At 33.6% G+C, this 23904-nt stretch overlaps 1 protein-coding gene across 1 annotated transcript in view; it reads right to left on the reverse strand.

The window, feature by feature from the left end:
• The window catches only part of Il1rapl1 (interleukin 1 receptor accessory protein like 1), a 1145636-nt gene that overhangs the window by 425133 nt on the left and 696599 nt on the right, over positions 1–23904 (reverse strand). The window contains exons 4-5 of the mRNA XM_048336516.1: positions 23517–23703; positions 20232–20385 (exon numbers count right to left, since the gene is read on the reverse strand). Of these exons, the coding sequence (XP_048192473.1) occupies positions 20232–20385; positions 23517–23703 (341 nt within the window). The remainder of the gene's footprint in view (positions 1–20231; positions 20386–23516; positions 23704–23904) is intronic.

Below are 23904 nucleotides of genomic sequence, written 5' to 3' on the forward strand. Positions count from 1 at the left end.
TTAGTGGTATTATATGGTCATTTTTAAGGGGAAAAGGTGTTTTTTAAAATGTGAGAAACTAATAGACTTACAGAGAGATGAATGAATCCTCTCAAGCATTATTGGACAATTTGTAACTAAGATTAAAAGGGAGAGAGGAAAAAGATTGTGTGTATGTATGTGTGAGAGAGAAAGAAACCACTTTAAGTCCTAATGAATTTCTAGGGCCCACTTTCATCTCAAATGGAACATTACACTTGGGTTTTTCTGCAAGGATTTTTATGAAAAAGGTGACAAAGAAAAAAATTGCTCAGGTCTAGTAATGTAAGAATGGTAATTGCTATGCAGTAAAAATAGTCAACTGGGGTAAATATCAGTTATATAAACATGATAAAAATTTTGGCATTTGGAAATAAAATGGAAAAAAAACATTTTAGTGCCTTTAACTTTATTCAATACATTGAGATCAGTATTTTAAATGCAAACTTTCTTTGAAAAATAAAGTAAAATTAAAAACAGCATGGGACAAATACAGTCAATATGCTAATCGTTGAATGTTATATGTCACAAAAGAGAACACATTTTTAGATTAATATAATGAAATGAATACTAATCACCTGATTGCTGTAATTGGTCATGATTACATAAGCTTTTACAGCATTGAAAAATGGATATATGATAGAAAGAACTCTAAATACTACTTTGGAATTTGTTTCCAATTGAAAATTATTTATAAATAAAGATGTTAAATAGTTATAAAGACAATATTTATTTTAATTTGACTTATCTTATTTGCTTCCCCAATAGCAACACACTGAAATGACAAACACTGTCTTAAGAGGTCCTTTCCATTGTCACCAAGAAATAAACTACTGAGTTGTTACCTGCAAGCCTAGAATTGGGAGTTTTATGTATAAACGTAAGCAGGTAGGCTCATTTGTCTGAGAAACCAGAGTAGAGAAAATAACCACCCCAAATAGAAGAGGGAGTAGTCTGCTACAAAGGAAGAGTTATTCTTCCTACTAGATCTCTAGAGAGTTTCTCAGATGAGAACTAATGAATGCAGGGACACACTTATGGAGCAGTAATTATCTGAATTCATTAATCAGTGCTTCCCAAATATTTCTATGTCCCTGTCCCATCTTACACAGGCAATGATAACATTCATGTGGGGTTTTTAAGTGATCCCATGAGAAGGCTGTTTTAGGTACGTTTATCTGATGGAATAATTGTACAATCTATTTACAGTGGAAGAAATTTGAAGCAAGAAGATTGTTCTACAGGGGATTATAATACTTTAAACCATGATTACAAACAGGTTTGATTTTAAGCCAGTGCTACTGAAGTTTCTTTATAATTTCTGAGACATTTGAATGAGTTTCAAATCATTCCTAGGAATATCAATGGAATGTGGAGGTCAAATTAAATATCTATCACTGACCATATGTCACATATTTATTATTTTATGTTTAGTTACAAAGCAGTGTGTGGCATATGTAGGCTTGGTGGAATGGTGGAGAAAACAATGACTGTAACTAACATAATTGACCACAAAAATTTAAACTCTAGAAATCAGTCATAGATATCAGTTTCTTTTTCCCATTTTGATCTGGAAACAAATGATATTTGGAGTTATAGGCTAGATAAAGATAACACATATCCTGGGAACTGGTGGCTCAGGCCTGTAATCTTAACTACTCAGGAAGCTGAGATCTGAGGATAATGGTTCAAAGTCATTCCTGGAAGAAAAGTCCACAAGACTTTTATCTCAAAAAAAAGTATGGCTCAATGTTAAAGCACTAGATTTGAGAAAAAAAAATACCCAGGCCCTGAGTTCAAACCCAAGGCCTTGCACCAAAAAATAAATATCAGTGATATGGAAATTTTGACTTAGGTGCCAGAATCAACTAATTAACAAATCAAGGAATGTTTTGAAGGAAGTTAATGGTAAAATAAGGTAGAAAATATGCATGGAGTTAGTCCAGTGAATGTTTCCGTAGGTTAAATGGACATAAGCAATGTGGGTTTTGGGAGAGAGACCATCGAAAAGAATAAAAGATCATTATTGAAACTAAGGGAAAAGAAAGAGTAAGTAAATAGATATTGAAGGAAAATGAGGACAGAAAAGATCAGGACATAGACATAAACAGAGAAAAATGTATCAATTGCAATGACTAGAAACATTGATTACATTTAATGTACCATTTAACTATAGAGTATATGGTTTATTTCCATATAATAATGAGTCAGATGTTACGAAGACAGAGTTAGAAGAAAAATAGTAACTTTAAGGTTTATTTATAGTCAATATTTCAAATACTTGTCTACTCTGAAACTGTCAGACATCAAGTAGCCATAAAAGTTCTGAATTGTTTCTTTGATCTTTTCACTGAAATTTGTTCTTTTCTGTTTGACAAATATTGGAATGGCTCTAATTGAATTCTGATTTAGCTGCTTTTATTTTGTTCTGGTAATTATGTTTCAAATGTCATTCGCATGAATGCTTACAAACACAGTTTTTGATACAGCTCTTAGTATTTTTTTTTTAAATTTTGACCTAAGGAAATTATTAATGAGGCTGTTCCTCTCTCCTGATTTAATGCTTTGGTTTAAAAAAAATCTGACAAGGAATGATTGAAAGTCATCACTAGCTCCTTCTGTGCAGAATAGGCTATGTTAACATACTGTGGGCCCCAGATAAATTGTTGATGAACAAATGTCTGTATCTTTAAAACTGCAGCACCCACTGCAATCAAATTAGTGTCCTGAGTAGTCTCTGAACAAGCCCTTCCTCTATAAAGGTAAGGATGGGTTTTTGTCACTATCAAGTACTGAATTCGTAGTCTGAATTTAAATGAGAAAAAAATAGCCTTAGGATTACTTTATTTTAAAAAACCCTATATTTTGTATTTTTAATGACTAGTATATCTCTTCAAGTAAAATTTACCCTGAGACAGGAAAATTTTAGACCTTTATTATCCAGTAAGATTCCCAGGTAGTTGTCTAATGTATGCCAAATAATTTAAGGAATTATTATTCACAAGATAAATTATAATTGCCCAAGTTAAATGATAAATGTAAGTAGTAAACTCACAGACACACACAGATACACAGACACACACACACACACAGACAGACAGATACACACACACCAAATTGATCAAATTGAGGGCTTTTAGATTTCTGTATTTAGATTGTCTATGTAGGATTATTAAGGATAGTTTTAAAATGCCTTCCCATAAAATGTCTTCCTTAATTCAATTTAAAATATTCATAATATAGCCTAATTTTTTAAATAAATTGCTGGATGTAGTGTGGAATTTATTCTGAAACATTTTCTTACAAGAGTACTAATACTATTCAAAATCTCCTACATAAAATGGATACATCTAAATATGTTAGGTTTGGAGTTTGGTATGATTGATTTTGGACATAGTCACATGAATAGAAGTTACACTCTTTATTTTAATGGTTGAGTCTTTTAGAGGTAGCTCTAGTTTCTGCCAGCTATCCTGGAGTTTATGCCCATATGCATTATGCCCATAGCGATTAGAACAAGTTTCATTAGTGATCTCAAAAATTGACATGACTCAAAATTGTCATAACAACCACAACAATAGCCAGTTCACACCTATATGCCCAGTCATTTGGGTGGCTGAGACCTGGAGAAGAAAAGTCCATGATATTTTTATCTCCAATTAACTAGCAACAAAACTGGATTGGATTTGTGGTTCAAGTGGGTAGATTACCAGCCCTGAATATAAAAGCTGAGAGAGAATGGGATGCTGAGTTCAAGCCATTTTTCCAGTGAAACCAAAACCAAAGAAACAAAATGAAGAGCAAATTTAATCCAATTCAAGACTTGAGATCTACTATAGCTTATTTGAGCACAGCCAAGCCCTGTAATATCACTTTAAATACAGCCAAAGACTAAGCCCTTAACTATGAAACACACAAACCTCTCAGCATTGATTATTTATTGGCATTATCACATAATCTGTCTAGTCCATGTCAGAAGCACCATAAGCTGTTGGCTTTCTCTTGGCCAGTTTAGCTGACCACAGTAGTAATATATATGTTAAAGGCAATAAGGGTAGCAATGTGGTAGTTTCATACAATTCAATAAACCCTGAATAAACACCATTGCATACAGGGCTACATTCTTTAGAAATTAAAGCTTCAAGTTTAGTGACTTGGCACAACATCAGAAATCAACACTATCAGCCATAATTTACAGAATATCAAAGATATCAGATAATATTTACCAAGATAGACTATATCTTACACCATAAAACAAACTTCAACAGATTAAAACCGTATAACAATACAAATTCAATTATCAAATCATAATATAATTAAACTAGAAATCAATGGTATCAAAAAAATCTTCAAACAATTGGGGACTAACAAATAGCAAATATGCATGAGTCAAAATTAAAAGTCTCAAGGTAAATTTAAAAATATATTGAACTTAATGGAAATGAAAACACAATATATAAAAAATAATAGAATATAGCTAAAGTATCATTAAAAATTTGGCCCTACCAAATGTAGATAGAGGAGAATTTCAAGACAATACTCTCAGTTCTCATCTCAAGAAACTATTATAATTTTATATAGCCAATAAAAATGAATAAATAAAACAAAATTCGGGAAAAACTAGGAAAGAACAAATAAATTGGCATCAAGCTAAATGGAGGAAAATTTTAAACAAACAGCAGAAATCCATGATATTGTGAAGAGAGAAGCCAAAGAGAAAAGTAAATAAAACAATGACCAGGTATTTTAAAAAATCAATAAAATTGTTATCCATGTTCTGGTGGATCACACCACTAAACCCTAGCTACTCGGTGGGCTAAGAGCTAGAGAGAGGATTGTGCTTTAATGCAATCCCAAGTAGAGTTAGTGAGACTCCATCTCCAATTAACAAGACTGGAGGAATGGCTCACGTGGTAGACTACCAACTGTGAACAAGACAGCCAAGCAAGAGCATGAGGTCCTGAGGTCAAACCAGGTACCAACACATACAAAAAAAAAAAAAAAAGATTACTAAAACTGGGAAGTCTCTAGAAACAGTGAAACGAGTGAATTTGGGATTGTGAAATTGCAGACACTATGATTTAGGGAGATATGTGCATGTGTGTGTGTGTGTGTGTGTGAGAGAGAGAGAGAGAGAGAGAGAGAGAGAAAGAGAGAGAGAGAAGAGATATTTGGTTGAGATCTTTAAGGGGGTGGTCTTTATATTCCAAACTGATCACTCTCTTTAATACATAACTTTTTCTTTATTTTCACAGGAAAAATTTGAATCCTTATCTTCATAAGTAAGAAATAGCTCTCACTACAAGATAGGAATTACATTACACATACATTCTTCTTAAGTCCTCAAAACTTTGGCAAATTCTAGTTTAACTTTGCTGCTGTTTATGCACTCAAAAATTCAGGCAAAAATCATTCTGCTTAGTAAAACCAAATTTGCACTTGAAGATTCTGTTCTAGTAGAATTTCCTAAGACAATGACAATGAAAGACTTAGTTTTCTTACTAAAGTAAACCAAAGAATTTATTTATTAGAACAACAAGATCTAAAACCATATTCTCAGTGCAGTTTTCTGTCTCCTTTGCTTATATTGTTTTAATTACTTATACCTTTTAAAAATTTCTCTTGCCTTCAGGGGGACAAAATGTTTCATGAAGATATGTTTAATTATCAACCTAAGAGAGTTAATAGAATTGCTAGATGTTTTTAGCTTAGCCTGAAACCATGGTTTATATACTGGTATTATGTAAATATATTTTCAAAAAGAATTTGCATTTCTCCCCCATCATGGAAGTCCAGGTCAAGAAAAGTTGTAACTATCCATGATGTTTTCTCCTTTCCTAGGCCTTTAAATACTAGGCCTGGAAAGCCAAAATGCCCATTCAATTCCTATAGATAGATCCTATTAGTACAATTCTTTTATAACTACTTTTGTAAATTCAGTAAAGATATGTCTTTAGAGGTATGGTATTTTGATGTAAATAATAACTTAGTTCAAAGTTCAGTCAGATCTTCAAATTTATCCGAATGATATTGTTTTCATAAATATAATACAAAATAACACACTATACTTTGAGGTATCCCACAAAATATTTGCACATATTTCAAATGGCTTAAATTATTTTGATGTTAACACTTGAATTTATAAAATCACAAATTCATTTATGAGTTGAGTGATGTAAAGATGAACACAAAAAAACACAATGAAATACCACTTGAATTTTACCAGGCTTGTTACAACAACAAGCTTAATAATAAACAAGAACCAAGATGTCTGAGTGAAGAGTTGGAGAAATTAGCACACTTTGAAATATGATATGTAGAGTTTAAATATAGAATAGTGCCACTTTTGGAAACACTACAAATTATCATTATTTTTTTTGCCAGTCCTGGGGCTTGAACTCAGTGCCTGAGCACTGTCCCTGGCTGCCTTGGCTCAAGGCTAGCACTCTACCACTTGAGCCACAGCGCCACTTCCGGCTTTTACTGTTTATGTGGTGCTGAGGAATCGAACCCAGGGCTTCATTGTATGCTAGGCAAGCACTCTACTGCTAAGCCACATTCCCAGCCCCTATAATTTTTTTTTTGTATTCTAACATTTATTTTTATTTTTAATTTGTGGGGTTTAAACTCAGGACTTTGGCACTGTCCCTTTGCTTTTTGCTCATGCTTTGTACTGGACCACTTCTTTTTTTTTCAAATTTTTATTATCAAACTGATGTACAGAGAGGTTACAGTTTCATATGTTAGGCATTGGATACATTTCTTGTACTGTTTGTTACCTTGTCCCTCATACCCCCCTCCCACCTCCCCCTTTCCCTTTCCCCCCCTGAGGTGTACTGGACCACTTCATATACAGCTCCTTTTCTGGCTTTTTAGTGGTTATTTGGGAGATGGGTTATATTGGGAGATGGAAGTCTCATGGACTTTTGTGCCCAATATGCATTCAAACTGTGGTCCTCATGTCTCATTCTACTGAAAAACTAGAATTACAGGCATGATTCACAGGCACCCAGCTCTCTGTCTTCTTTTTTTAGTTCACAATGGCTTTTCTCAATATTATACATACTTCTTTCTTAACACGGTTTTCAACTGATAAAAGAAAAGGCAAATAATTTCTTTAAGAGTCACTGTGGTGGAGCACATTCAAGTCAGGTTTCATACACCATAAAATCTGAGTAATCATATGAAAAATTGCTGCAAACAGCACTCTGAGTCTTCAAGACAGTCCATTACAGGGAGCAATGTCATCTTGAAGGCAGGAGAAAAACTGAATTGTTTTATATTGTAGACTGCATAATAATTAAGTGCTCCTGCTGTATTCGTGGCTTACAAAAAAAGTTATTAACAACAAACACTCTGTCAGATAATTAGAAACATGGATCAGGAAGATATTTCTTTTAATTTGCTAGAATTCACATCCTACTGTAGGTTCTATTCTCTCAGCATTTGGAGAATATTGTCTTGATTATTAAATCTACAGTATATTGAATATATTAACTGACAAATACTTTCTCTGAGTTTCTCTTCTGATATTTTTAAACCTTAGCTGTTTTTTGCCAAGAAGCAAAAATAATAAGTGCATATGCATATGTATACATTTATAGATTAAAATTATACACCAGATTATATATCATCCATGCACTCTAATCTCTTTGCTTTTCCCTTGAGGAAGTGCTACCATTGAAAATGTGTCTGGTTATGAAAGAAATGGAAGATTAATTAGGAAATCAAAGGAGGACTTCCACATACTATATACTTTGAGGCAAAGAGGGAAAATACCCCAAATTATCAAGCTATACAAAGAAAGAAGCAAGTTAACAAGGTTCTGAATCTTACCAAGATCTCTGAAGGAGAACCTGGTGGTTCATATTATAATCTCAGTAACTCAGGAGGCAGAGATCTGGAGGGTTGTGGTTCCAAGCCTGCAGGGCAAAATCTCATTGCAATAAGTGAGCTGTGTATGTTGGTGCACATCTGTGAGCCAAGCTGTACAGGAGGCATAAAGTACAAGATTGTTGTCCAGAGATGGCCCCAGACAAACACAAGATGTCATATGAAAAATAAAGTATGAAAGGCTGGAAGAATGCTCAAATAATAGAGAGACTGCCTAACAGTGCCTATCAAAATCTATAAGCAGCGTGGGTGCTGATGGCTCATGCCTGTAATCCTAGATACTCAGGAGGCTGAGATGTGAGGATTGAAGTTCAAAGGTAGTTCAGGCAGGAAAGTCCATGAGACTCATCTCTAATTAACCGTCAGAAAACCAGAAATGATGCTAGAGTGCTAGCCTGCAGTTGGAGAATTTAGGGACAGCGCCCAGGCCCAGAGTTCAAGCCCTACAACTGAAAAACAAAACAAAACAACAAAAAAACAGCTATAAGTAATTACCATTTGTGTTGAAAAGACCTCAGATCAGTTGGGAAACATGAGTTTCACAAATGAAAGCTCTACATTTACTTTTCTCTAACACTAGAACAAAGTGCCTAACATCTGAAAGGTCCAAATTTCTTGAATATAAAGTGGGAAGAATTAGTGTACCTTTATGCTTTACTGATTTGGGAATTTTAAAATGAAGTGACATAAATAAATGTCTTATGAAGTCATTAAGTCAGTTGTAGTGTATTTTCATTTAGGATTCGTTATTTGTACAAACTCCATAGATGATGCTGGTGGCTCATGCTTCCATTTCTAGCTACTCAGGAGACTTAAGACTTGGCAGGAAAGTTCACTGGATTCCCATGCAGCTAACACAATGACAAACTGAAGATATGGCTCAAATAGTAGAGCATTAAACATGAGTGACAGGCTTTGAGTTCAACCTCAAATGTTGGCACAAAAAGAAAAGGAAAAAGAAAAAAAAACACAGTAGATGTGCAAGTATTAACTTTTAAAATGTTTTGCTGTGTCATATGAATGAATGCCAAAACTATGTATATTTTCAATAATACTTCAGTTGACCCTGCAGAAAGAAGATATTTTGTGATAATTTAAAAATAAAAGTATATCATCATTAATGAATAAATATTTGTTGAATAAACAAAAAAAAGTATATCATCAGCATTAATTGTAAGAAAAATACAGTTATTATTCATTGTGATGAAAACATATTTATCTATGAATAATGAATATAAAAGACAAATGAGTCATATTTTAAATTTATTTCATAAATAAACTGAAAGATTTTAAACAATTACTTATTTAACAGGTTTTACAATTAAGTTTAAAATATTTAGCTAAGTTGTTTACAATGAAATATATTCCTAAAGTATACATTTAATTCAACTATTGCTTAGTCCACATCTTAAAGTGCTCAGTAATCACCTTTCTACAATATGCTAAATAATGTATAATATGCTGAGTAGCAAAACAAAACAAATGAAAAAAAATGGACCAAGCTATCCCTCAAATAGAGACCACTGGGAAAGAATGGGAGCACATTTAAATAGCCAAATAATTGTACAGGATAAAAGGGTCAGAAAAGCGAATGAACCTCTGTGGGAAAAGCGGTCACCCAAATCTAGGTGAAATCACGAAGAATGACTAGAAGTGATGTTTTGATCTGGCTCTTAAAAGATAGCCATGTAGAATTTGACCATGGAAGTTCAGTGGGTGTGCAAAACAGATGTCGAAATCTACATCTGGGTTGAAAAGTGGCAGCTGGCCAGGCACTCGTGGCTCATGCCCAGAATCTTAGTGACTCAGGAGGCCAAGATCTGAGGATCCCAGTTCAAAACCATCCCAGGCAGCAACGTCTATGAGACTCATCTCCAATTAACCTCCAGAAAATTGGAAGTTGTGCTGTGGCTCAAGTGGTAGAGTGCCAGTCTTGAGCTGAAGAGCTCAGGGACATCACCCACGCCCAGAGTTCAAGCCCCACGTCTGACAAAAACAAACAAAAAATGGGAACGTGTCAGCTGTGTAGTTTTGAATCATTGTAACTTGGCTATTAATTCCCCCTTTGGCTGCCAGGATTGTATCAGTAAAATTACTTAACTGTCCTACTTAGAGTAAGGCTAGCTGCCCTTATAGGTTAACATGTTGTTTTCAGTAGCTTAATGAAATTGAAGTTCACTCTACTTAGGATTCTGAATATTATCCTTAGAAGTAAACTACCAAAAATCACAAAAAGAATTATCAGAATAAATTTGTTTACAATAATAACTAGGGATAATTTGAATAAGGAGTAATTTCATTTCAAATATTTTCTTTTCTTTTTTTTTTTTTGTCTGTCCTGGGGCTTTAACTCAGGGCCTAATGCTGTTCTCTGGCCTCTTAGGGCTGAAGGCTACCACACTACCAATTCAGTCACTGTACCACTTCCAGCTTTTTTTCTGAGTAATTTATTGGAGATAAGAATATCATGGATTTTTCTGCCACGGAAGATTTTGAACCATCATGCTCAGATCTCAGCCTCCTGAGTAGCTAGGATTACAGGCATGAGCCACTGGTGCCTGGCTTGCAGATATTTCTTACTGAATGAAATAAGGAAATAGAACTTGTAACTATTAAGAGGATTCTTATCAATTTAAAATGTGGAAGTTCAAGATGAACTTTTAGTTAGAAATCCTTGTCAATAATAATGCTTGGGACTTTAAATCATACTTTTTGTTTCTTGTTTTACCTCATTGGATATTCTTTCCTTAATGTTTCTTTGTAATATTTGTGATTTTTATCTGTATGTTTTACATTCCCTTCTATAAATTCTCCTTGGGTAACTCATATTGTTCATATATGTTTGAATACTATTTGTGTATAGACTAATCCCAAGTTATTAGCATCTTCCAGACCCACATTTCTAATTATCTCCTGGATCCTCAACAGATAGTCTACTCACTCACATCCTAACCTAACAATACCAAACTTCAGTGTAACATTCTGAGTTCACAATATAATTGCCTATCCAAAATTCATCTTCGATTCACTTACTGCTACTATATATAATCTATATATAATCTAGCCAATCATGCGGTTAGTGATTTTGTACCCTTTGTAGGAGTTGGGTTAATCATAGGCAATTTTTGATAAGGACATATGCATGGAAGTCTGCTCTGGCAACTTCTTGCTATTCTTGTTTTTCTTGTGTTTCCTACACAATATGGTACAATATTTTTCATAGTGTTTTCTTATTATTTGTAGACACTAGAATCATTATGTAATGCAATCTTGGGCAACCACATGCTGAAAATGATAAACAAAATAAAAGTTACCATTGATTTTTAAAATTCAGTTTTAGCTGCTGAATTACAAACATTTGGCCAATTGTACTTCTGGAATATCTTTGATAGTCACAAAAATCCAGACAATAAATACATTCTAATAGGCTGAGCACAAGTGGCTCATGCCTGTAATCCTAGCTACTCAAGGGGCTGAGTTATGAGGATCACAGTTCAAAGGCAGACTGAGTAGGAAAGTCTGTGAGACTCTTATCTCCAGTTAGCCACCAAAAATCCAGAAGTGGAGCTTTGGCTCATGTGGTAAATCACTAGTTTGAACCAAAATGCTAATGGAAAGTACTTAGGCCCTGGGTTCAAGTTCTAGGACTGGGATAAAACAACAATTAACATTAAAATAACCTTCTTAAACAAGATTGTCTTAAAGCATCTCAAAATTAAAATAATGGCATTTCCTCATTTATCATGTGAAATTAATTAACCAATTCGTTTCTTCTACCTCATACATATACTTTAAACATATCACCCTATATTTCTACTAATTGCCTTGCCTTTGTTTCAGCCCCTTGGTAGATATCCAGATTGCTTCTCTGACTACCTAGCATACAGATCCACTTTATTATGTTTTTTTTTTTCAAATTTATACCTTAAAAATCAGTCCAGAAAGTATGTTATTAAATCAATCAAAAACAAAAACCACAGATATAATAGCTAAATCAGATGCTCATACACAATTAGAAATTACAAATTATTTCTGTTAAGCATAAAATTATTCTATTTCTTACTAATTCTATTTCTTACTAAATTCTTAATTCTATTTCTTACTAAACGTTTATGAAGTGATTGTGTTGAAAGAAAAAATACTTCATGAAAAGGCAGGTCAACACTACTAGATTTATTTAGCTCAAAGTTAAATTAGATTAACATTAACTGATCTGATTATGCTTCCAAATGGAAAACATCATCAAAACTATTTCATTATATTTGTAGTCAGCCTTTTGCTTTAATTTAATTTTAGCAATGTCATAATCAACTAGAGAATAGCAAATAGCTTACTATCTGTTTGCTGCCCCCAGAAGATATAGCTTTAGCATTAACAGATATATCTCATATCACTTCTATTTTACTTCGTTCAGGTTTGACAGTGGTAACTATTATTGATTTTGAAATTCTGAAATTGTTATATGATTAAGTATCTCACTAACAGTATAGTTACAATATCTAATCTGAAATATATTATTTTCAGGTTACATTTTGAGAGGGGATCCCAAATTTGATCTTGAGAATACAATAAATTGATATACAGAATCTTTAATTTTCCTTAAGTGCTTTACAAACTTACTTTTTTTTTCAAAAAGGACAGAAAATTCTTTCATTCTTTTTCTTATTTGTTTTTTGTCATGGGCCTTGAACTCAGGGCTTGGGCACTGACTCTGAGCTCTTCAGCTCAAGGCTAGCACTCTACCTTTGAGCCATAGCACCACTTCTGGTTTTCTGGTTTTTAACTGGAGATAAGAGTCTCACAAACTTTCTTGCCTAGGCTGGCTTTGAACCACAATCCTCAGATCTCAGCCTCCTGAGTAGCTAGGATTACAGGCATGATCCATCAGCGCCTGGCATGTCTTTCATTCTTAATTTGATAGATCAACCTTAATTTTAAAATCAAATTAAGCATAGGCTTTGTGATCATAGCTGATACATTGAAAACCAAAATAATAAGTAAATATTAGAAATCAGAAGATTTGACAGATAGTGATAAAAGCAGCCTGTTATATTTACTTTAAAATATGCTTCAAAATTTAGTGAATTAAGTAAATGTGTTCTTCACCTTATGGAAGTGCATGAATTGAACATAATTATGTAATATCAAAATATCTATTGGTGATACAAGAAGACAGCATGCAGCACTTGGGTTTTTAAAAATAATGCCTGTAAAATATTTGTTTATTTTTATGTGAAAAATGTATTGCACTACATAAGTTAAGAAAAAGTCCATCACATTCCTAAAGAATCTTTGATGATATATATATTCTAAAATGTCTAGGTTGACATGCTGAAGTGGAATCCGATTCTCAATCACGCTCAACAAATGATTAGTACACAGGCTTTTTCTTGTGACACTGAAAAGATACTACTTTACATCTTGTGTAGAATTCATAAAATGTCTTTGCTTCGAATATACCTGTTGCACTGTCCACTTAAAATTCATTGGATTATTTGAGTTTACCAGCTGGACAACAGATGTTGGTGTAATGACTAAAGGCCTTGGTCACACATGTTAAGCAAATGAAAACGTGGAATTTACTCATGATGAAAAAGCTATATACCTTTACATGAACAAAACAAAGTCAGTTTTTACACAGTTTTCAAGAGGTAGTCAAAAATTTCCTATAAACATATATTACACAACATGCATAGCAGTTGCAAGAGTTACCACTTCATTCCATCATTAAGAAAACACCTTCAATACTATGGGAGAGATAGGTGAAAACTCTGGAATATACTTTGTGGTCATTCTCATAGTACTATAAGTAGGTCCTTCAAATTATTAAAACAGTTTAAAAGAGTATCTATTATTTAAATACCTATTATGTAAGTATTAAACTGTCAAATCAGAACCTAATCTTTTGATTCTCTTAATGACTGCCAGTTTTACTACTATGCCTTTGAAAAAAGAATAATAAAAATTTCATATTATTTAAAAATCTCTAGATCTCCAGGAACTAATTTGTATGTGGTAGCTTAGACCACAACACTGGATGAAGCAAATATTTAAGTAAAAAATACTCCAGAGATTGAGATCATATAGGTGATGGCATACATTTATGTACTGCAGGAAGTATAAATACGGGGAGCCTGGTCCAAGTAGCTTTAGGCAAAAAGTAACTATCTCAAAAATATAACTGGAGACCAAGGCGCTGGTGGTTCACAAGTGTAATCCTAGCTACTCAGGAGGTTGAGATCTGAGAATTGCAGTTCAAAACCATCTGGGGAAAGAAACTCTGTGAGACTCTTTATCTTCAATTAAACACCAGAAAACCATAAGTGGTGCTGCAGCTCAATTGGTAGAGGACTAGCCTTGAGCAAAAGAACTCAGGGACAGTGCCCAGGCCCAAGTTCAAACCACATGATCTTCCCTCTACCCCCCACCCTCACCCCAAAGTAATTTTAACCAGAGTAAACGTGGCTGGAGGTGTGACTCCAACTGCAGAATATCTTGAATATCTTCTGAGGAAGTTCTGGCCTCTGAATTCAATCAGAGTATAAAAAAAGAAGAGGAGGAGGAGGGGTCGGAGGAGGAGGGGGGGGGGGGGAGAAAGAGGCCACACCAGAAATTTCTCCCAGATTTGGGCAATGATATCTTTTTAGGAATGATTGGCAAATGCTAAAAGTCATAAACCTACCAAAAAAAAAGTAGATGAGATATAAAGTGAGGATATTGCCATGTCCACAATAACTAATGAAGAAATTCATCTGTTACTCTAATTATACCAATCCTTTTATGAAAGAACATTTATTAGACAACTCTTCCTCTTACAGTTTATGGAATGAGCATAAGAGAATTAGAAGTGGTAGAGAGCATATCAAAGAATAGAATTTCATTAGAAATAATAATGCTGAAGTTATTATAAGTTTATAAAAACATGTCCATAATAGACTTGTAGTTCCTTCTTTGATAAATGTACACAATAATGCCCATATATCATGTTGCAAAGTACCTTATTATAGTCATCAGTTCAGCAAATGTCCTCTTTTATCTAACGACGAGGAAGGCATGAGGTTAGCTTGGTCTGAAATCTCAGAAGGGATACAGCTGTAATGCCTGGGTCAGACAAGAAGGATTACTCAATCTACCATTTTTAGGTGGCAAACAAGGCAGATGATATATGGGACAGCATTGTTAAGGTGATAAAGATTTTTTTAGTGTAATTCAAGAAATTTTTGTCAAAGAAAAGTAGCACTAAAACTAAAGACTAGTTCTTATTGATGAAGTATGTCAGGTGACAGTAAAACTTTAAAAACAAGGTTAGAAAACTGAATCAAATAAAAAACTGTATAGGTTTAGAGTTTGAAGCTCTGCTGACCAAAGTGATTTTCTTCACATTTACATTCTCCTATTCTCCTACATGCATCAGTATTGTTTTTGATTCTTAAAATATCACTCATTATTTTAGACAATGCTAGTTTATAGCCGGTATCTATGGGTTCTAGTACCCGGCACTCTTAGCAATGAAATATATTGGATTTGTTTTCTCAGTGCTATCGTGTCCTAGTTTTATTTTTTTTTAAACAGCTTTATTGGGATACAATTCACATATATGATTGACTCATACAAAGTATACAATCTGATAGTTCTTAGTATGTTTATAGAGTTGTAGAGTCATCAGCACAATCAATTTTACATTATTCTCATCACACAAAAATATAAAATCCATAGCCATTAATAGTCAATCCTCATCTCTCTCTCTCTCTCTCTCTCTCTCTCTCTCTCTCTCTCTCTCTCTCTCTCTCTCTTTCAATCTAGACTCTCTCTGACCTCTGCCTCCAGATTGATAACATTCACTTAACGACATTGCTTGCCTGTGTATTTATTTGCCTACTGACCGGTTTTTAAAATGTTGTTTTGATCCAGCGTCCAGTTGATGCCCTGGCTAGAGGTCGGTCCCCTTTGTAAGTAATCAATTATTACATCAGCACTCAAATTGCTTCCCTTATTGGGCTCTTACACTTGGTGGCCACCGTGCAAAGTACCTGACAATACTGCACAAGACAAACCAGAATAACCTCTACGGTTTTGAATCATGAATTTTGTTTTCAATCTAGCCAACTCTTAAGAAGCCAAAACAACTAACTACCCTCAATCCACTTTTCATATATCAGTTGCCTCCCTCCCCATCTGGCTCAGTCCTCAGGTATGAGTTCTAGCATATTCTTACCTGGCAACTTTGCTTGGAAGAGAGCCAAATGTAATAAAACTCTGCTTTTCATCTATCTCAGAGTTAGTTTTTGACATCTCTCCCACACAAACAAAAAATATGAACAAAAACCCCAGTTAAGCTTACATAACAGGAAGTCTTGCCTGCTTTCTCTATGAGAATCTCTGTGATTCTCTATGAGAATCATGGCCCTAAATGCAGGACTAGGCATTAAATTCAAGGCCCTTTTTGAGAGTCACACTCATAGTTCTACACATTTGTGTTGAAGGTGAGTCCTTCTAGAAGATTGGCTTCACATTGCTCAGAGATATTTAAAGCCTAGTTCCACTCTAATGTTAAATTTTGAATGCAAGGGAGGAAACCACAGTGAGATAGATTAATAGGATCCATTTTTACTCAAATATATTTGCTTACATTAGTGAGTCATCCAAGTATGCTGTGTTGTTTTCCCCATTGTTAAAAATGACATATATCAACCATATTATTGATATATTCTAAAATATATTATTTTTATTGGTCATGGGGCTTGAACTCTGGGCCTGGGTGCTGTTCTTGAGCAGTTCAGATCAAGGCTAGCACTCTACCACTTGAGCCACAGTGCCACCTCTGGTTTTCTGGTGGTTAATTGGAAATCAGAGCCTCATGGACTTTCCTGGCTAGGCTGGCTTTGATCCATGATCCTCAGATCTCAGCCTCCTGAGTAGATAGAATTACAGGAGTGAGTCACCAGCACCCAGCCTCTATAATACATTAAAAAGAACTGTATTATAGATTTAGAATATATTAATATATGCATATATGTATATACACATGTGTATATATGTATGTATATGTATATATATGTGCATTTATATGTGTGTATATATATGTGTATTTATACACATGTGTATATATATATATGTGTATATATACATTTTCTGCTTTAGGGTAAAACCATGCATTTTACTGAAAATGATCATACTTTGAAAATGTTATACTCTGACATTAAATGTTTATTATTCATACATTTCTGGATATCTTAATCAATACATTGAGATATTGAACAATAAGTTAATGGAGTTAATGTCATAAATTATATGAGAGTCTGTTTGTTCTAGGGATTAAATCCGAAATAAAAAAAGGTAGCCAAACAGGGAGCCAATGTCTTTAATTCTAGCTACTCAGGGGGGTGATTTCTCTGGATCTTGGTTCAAAGCCTGCCTAAGCAGGAAAGTCCTTGAGATTCTCCAATTAACCACCAGAAAAGCAGAAGTGGTGCTGTGACTCAATGTGGTTGAGTGCTATCCTTGAGAAAAAGAGCTTAGAGACAGCACCCAGGCTGTGAGTTCAAGTACCACAATTAATTAAAAAGAGAAAATAGCCAAATATATTATTTCAAGTTTCATTATATTGGTAAGTTTACTCTCTTTTAATTCAAAGCTTTAGATTAATTTAAGTTTAATTAGTTTTTACAAGATAGGGCTTTACTATGTTGTCCTGGCTGGCCTCAGACATAATATTTCTTCCTCTGCCTCAGAGTGATTGGATTACATTGGTATCCCTCCATGACCACTTCTCAATTTTTTTTTTTGCTTTCAAATTATGTTACTTACTTAGTTTATAAATACAAACTACACTTTACTATACTTCATTATATGAGAAAGAATATATAAATATTGGCTGTTGTGGGCATAGTTATGGGATATTAGTAAGTTTGCAAAATGAATTATAGAAAGAAATAATACAGGCAAATATAATCAATTCCTATTAGATTACAGACAGTAAAGCATGCTTGATTGTTGGTATAATTAAACAAAAAACAATTCTAGAAAAGAAGAGATAAAATATACCATTTAGAAAAGAAATAGAAACAAAATAAAAGCAACCAATTTTTGTCCAAGGTGGATCAGAAAAACACCATTTAATTACATCAGTGGCAGAAGAATTAAAGGTCTTGGAACAATGTATTTCAGTTGAACTTAAATCTTTCGTTGTGTTAGCAGAGTTAATATGAAAACTACAATGTCTTACTATTAATTATCCAGTGGAGTAAATCATAGACTGAAGTTCAGGGAATTAAATTTTATTCCTAAATTTGTCACCCTGATGCTTTGTGACCTTGATAAAGCTACTTAACCTTTCTTTGCTTCAGCTTTCTCATCCATTAAAAAAAAAAAAAACAGTAGGAAGATGCACCTTTTGAGAGCATAAATTTATTCCATGGTTGATTGGAAAGTAGTTTAGAATTAACATTAACACTTTTAAAGATGCTATACAAAGTTTAAAAATGCTAATAAAATTAACACATTCTTAAGGCAATTGCCTCCTTTTTGCTTTTTTTTCCAAATTAGTTTTTCTTTTCCTTACGTCCTTACTAATCTTCTGACTCTCACGTTTAATTTGGAAAATAGTCCCACAGAAAACATTTTTACCATTACTCTAGTCTGTTACCTAGTCATAGAAAGTAAAGGACTTTTGCTAGTCTGAAGCTTCATGTCAAAATTTTTCTACACCTTATGGAAGAAATTTTTGCAGAACTGGAGATTGAAACCAAGCACTGCACATACTACACAATTGCTCTACCATATGAGCCACATTCCCAGCTCTGTTACATGTAAATTGCCTGGGAGTCTTTTCCATTGTTAAAGCATGAAAACAAAGAGAAAATTATTTTTGTGAACAAATTTCCTGGGTCAACTCTAGTTAATATTTGGTAGACCTAACAATTCAGAAACTCATCACTATTATTTTCACATTTATAAGATTATATATGTTAGAATTGCAGAGTGGTTAGGGATTTGGAGTGAGGCATTAGCACAGAGATAGATTTCATATATTGCATTTCACTACTCTGTAAAATGTTTCCCCAAAAGATATCAGTGTAATATAAGCATAATTTTTAAAAGTGTAAAATCATTATTTTAAGTATTTTCAAAAGTTAACATGTCTACAATTCTCTCAAAATATTCCTGTTAACCTTTCAAATGTATTTTGGCACAAAATAATTTAAAACAAGTAGGAATACATTTCACCTATAGAAATCCACCAAACATTCAGATAAGGACATGTGTTTAGGCTTAGTTAAAATATTTAACACATAGGGAACCCTACTACATTGTTGGTGGGAATGTAAACTTGTTCAGCCACTCTGGAAAGTGGTATGGAGAATCCTCAGAAGGCTAAACATAGAGCTCCAATATGACCCAGCAGCCCCACTCTTGGGCATCTACCCAAAAGACTACAAACAAGAACACACTAAAGCCACCAGCACAACAATGTTCATCACAGCACAATTTGTCATTGCTAAAATATGGAACCAACCCAGATGCCCTTCAGTAGATGAATGGATCAAGAAAATCTGGTACATACACACAATGGACCTTTATGCCTCTATCAGAAAAAATATTGCCCCTTTCGTAAGGAAATGGGGGACTTGGAAAAAATTATACTGAGTAAAGTGAGCCAGACAAAAAGAAACATGGACTCTATGGTTTCCCTCATAGGGAATAATTAGTACAGGTTTAGGCTCGTCACAGCAGAGGATCACAAGAGCCCAATAGCTATGCCCTAATGAACACATAAGATGATGTTTAGTGAAATGAACTCCATGGTATGGAAAAGAGTGTTATATCACTGTTGTAATTGCTTTCAACATGCCATGTGAAACTATAGCTTTTTGTTGTTGTTGTTGATAATCCTCTTGTATCACCTGCCTGTGGTTGTCCACGTGCTATCACTGTATCTCATCTGAGTACCCTAGATACTGTATATACTGGTATTAGAACAAGGGAATGGAAAGAGAATATCAAAATCGAGAGACAAAACATAAAAAAGTAAACAACTTCAGAAGAAATACTTACAAAACCATTTGGTGTAAATCAACTGAACAACTCATGGGGGGAGAGAAAAGGGGGAGGGGAGAGGGGGGAATGAGGGATGAGGTAAAAATTGTACAAGAAATGTACCCACTACCTTATGTATGAAACTGTAGCCCCTCTGTATATCACTTTGACAATAATAAGTGATTATTCAGAAAAAAGTATTTAACACATAAACTTGTACTTGCCAAATTAATATAATCAGTAATTTCATTAATTTTAAATGAAATATTGAAGACTCTGATTACCTGTAACAGTTAATTCAGTAGTTCTCCTCACAACAAAGCCTCCATATTTCAATTCACAGGTATAATTTCCAATGTCATCTTCTCGTACTTCTCTTATCAGCAATGTGTCTCTTTTAAATACAATGCTTGGCCTCCATGTTTTTGTTTTACATTCCTATCGGAAGAACATAGAATTTAGGTAGTAGTTATAGTAACTGAAAAATATAGTATATTTTCCCCAAATCAATAATAGCTAAAGTTATATTTTAAAGGGAATAAATATTTTCAATTAATTCTAAGTAATTTTATTTACATTTGAAGCCTTTGGGAAATCATTTACCTGAATTTGAAGAGTATTTTTAGAAAGAGTCATATTTTACTAGATTTACAAGTGTTTTTAATGCATACTTACAAATCAGAAATATATGGATTTATTAGACATTAGAATAAAGTTATGAAGTACACTTAACATTATTTGAAAGGCAAATACTTTATATTTGATTATTGCAAAATTAACCACACTGATATTAATAATACGAATGTATGTTATTTGAATGTATAGTAGAAAACAATTATAAAAAAGAAAATCCTATTTCAATATTCTAACTTAATGACATATTTATTACATTTCCATCAGTTCATGTCATGTGTATCATACTCCTTTGCATAGTCCTATGCAAAGTATTTAAAATTCCATGATTATGTATTTTTATTGTTGATAGTCCTAACAAATTATAATCTGTGAATTAAGTTTTGGATTATAATGCTTTTGGCTCATAGATTTCTGTTTGTGCCAAAACAGAACTCCATATACTCTAGCCAGATTTACAATCAATGGAATGAGAATGAAATAGCTTTAAACCCTTTCACATGATTGAGAGGTATATTATTTCTGAAAATTTAAATGGAAAATCTGATTTTTTAGACTGTAATTTTATGTGGCTCAGTTCCTCCTCTGTGCAATTGAGTGTGCAGGTGATTGCACAGCTATTTTAGATCAAAATCTACATTTTATGCTCTCATAATAGTTGTATAAGCTCCCATAATTGTATAAATTGTGTACTAAATGTATAGAATCTATACTTAGCAAGGTTAATTAGTTTATAGTATTCTACTTTAGAAATACCTTATAAATATCATCTCTTTAATAACTGAGAAGTTATATCTTTACTATGGAAAAACATTGAAATCTCGGAAGACTTTTAAATTCTAAATACATTGTATCCACATCTACCATTTCATTATGATGGCCTTTATAGCTTAAGGTCAACATGATTATAATAATGGCAGAAATATGACCAATGGACAAATGTATGGCCAGTTATTCTTTTAATTGCATGTGTCAATGTGATTCCCTTATCTTTCAGCAAATTATGAGATGCTTTTTGCAAAATGAGGATAAATGAAACAAAATTCTTAAAACCAACTTGTTAGCAAACAGTGAAGAAGTTGTATATTTCAACACTGAATGTCCACACATGTGTATTTGAAAAAGATGGTTTTAGAAACTTTGGGTTCAATTCTTCTAATACCCTGCTCTATCAAAGTGTTTTTTGGTGTTTTTTTTTTTTTTTTTTTGCCAGTCCTGGGGCTTGAACTCAGGGCCTGAGCACTATCCCTGGCTTCTTTTTGCTCAAGGCTAGCACTCTGCCACTTGAGCCACAGCCCCACTTCTGGCCTTTTCTACATATATATTGTGCTGAGGAATTGAATCTAGGGCTTCATGTATACAAGGCAATCACTCTTGCCACTAGGCCATATTCCCAACCCAAAGTTTTTTGTTTTTTTTTTTTCAGAATTTGCTTGTGGTAGACAAGCCAATAGATTTTCAAAGATTATCAATACTAAATTATAAAAAGGAAAATATATAACATCACACAGGAACAGAAAATAGTGAGTGTCTGGTAGTTCAGGGCTATTTAATGTCATCTAGGATAGGAAAAACAAAGGACAACCTGAAAATAAACAGGTTAAGACTGTCCTACAAGCTCTAATTCTCCACTGCTTACTGAAATTAGGACACTGCTTTGGCAAAATCTTCTTAAAGTTGTTAAGATTTCTAGTTTGATTGCTGATAGAGAATTATGAGTAATTACTTATAAGGGTTAACATTTTGATACTGACAGTTGTAGACTAGTTATTAAAAGGCACAAGTTTTTAAAGTCCTACTTTCAGTAAATTTTATAGTAAAATCTTTAATTGATGTAGAAAAAATGCCCTACACTCTCATTGATCACATCTATACTGTGTGTGTGTGTGTGCCAGTACTGGGGCTTGAAATCAGAGTCTGGACTGTTCCTTAGATTTTGTTCTCAAGGCAGGGGCTCTACAACTTGACCCACATCTGTACTTCTGGCCTTTTGCAGGTTAATTTTAAGTAATAGTCTCATGGACCTTTCTGCCTGGGCCGTCTCTGAGCCACTATTGTAAAATCTCGGCCTTTTAAATAGCTGGGATTGCAGGCATGAACCATTAGCAGATGATTATAAAGTTTTTAGTTCATTGAAAATGAAAAAAAATACATCATTATACACTTAAAATGTCAAGCAATACTCAAATGTCATTTAAAATTAATGATATGATGGATAAAAGGAGGGTACATTATTTTATGTTTAAATTATTTTTTTTGTTTTGAAGATAAGAGTCTGATACTATTCTGCAATGTCATACAATTTCTCAGATACTGTTTCTTTAGGATGAGTATGTTTATGTATTAAAACTCTTTGAGTATGAATAAAGTTGTGTCCGTTAAATAGAATGCTTCATTAAAAATAGTTTGTCATCTTTTATTTTTTTTATTTTTTTGCCAGTCCTGGTGTACTCTACCACTTGAGACACAGCACCCCTTCTGCCTTTTTCTGTATAGGTGGTGCTGAGGAATTGAACCCAGGGATTCATGTATATGAGGCAAGCACTCTACCATTAGGCCATATTCCCAGCCCCTAGTTTTCCACCTTATTTTGGGAAAAATAATCTTTTTCTTCTCACTTGTGAACACTACAGAATGCTAATATGAAGGGCCCTAAAACAAATGCTCAACATAGTTCCAGAAATTATCCACCTAAACTATAATAAATGTGTAAAATTGTCCATAACATAAAAAGAGGAACAATTTATTACAACAGATCACCTATACTAATATTTTACTTATAAAAGCGACTGATTTTTAAAACCTGAACAACCTTCTAGAACATTCTAGAAATACAAACCTTAACTATATCACATAAATCTATTTTTTCCTATTTCACCCAAAATATGACACAGAATAAGCTGTTTATAAGCAATAAATTCATCTGTAGTTGATACCTTGTACCAAAGGATTTCAGGTTCTCTGGTTGGTAGCAAAAAATCCTCTATGTCACGGCATGAAATTTCCTTGCTTTTGCTAAGTTCAGCTTTTTCAAAATACTTCATCTTAGAATTGTAGCAGAGTCCAGTGTCATTTTCTCCCACTGTCAGTGAGATGGATACTTTCATACAATATGTGGAGTTCCTGTAACAAAGCAGAATAAATATGGTGACCTACTGTGAACCAAAAGTGAAAGTTTCCAAGGGAATGTATTTAACTCATTCAGAAAAAAAGAAGTAAAGTCTCCATTGTTTAACTGATTTTATTTCATAGGTTTGTTTCTTGTCACAAAACTACACAACACATTGTCCATTCTGCTTATTATATTTTCTGAGAAAAAAAAAC

This window comes from Perognathus longimembris, chromosome 28, assembly GCF_023159225.1.
Source record: "Perognathus longimembris pacificus isolate PPM17 chromosome 28, ASM2315922v1, whole genome shotgun sequence".
Lineage (NCBI taxonomy): Eukaryota > Metazoa > Chordata > Mammalia > Rodentia > Heteromyidae > Perognathus > Perognathus longimembris.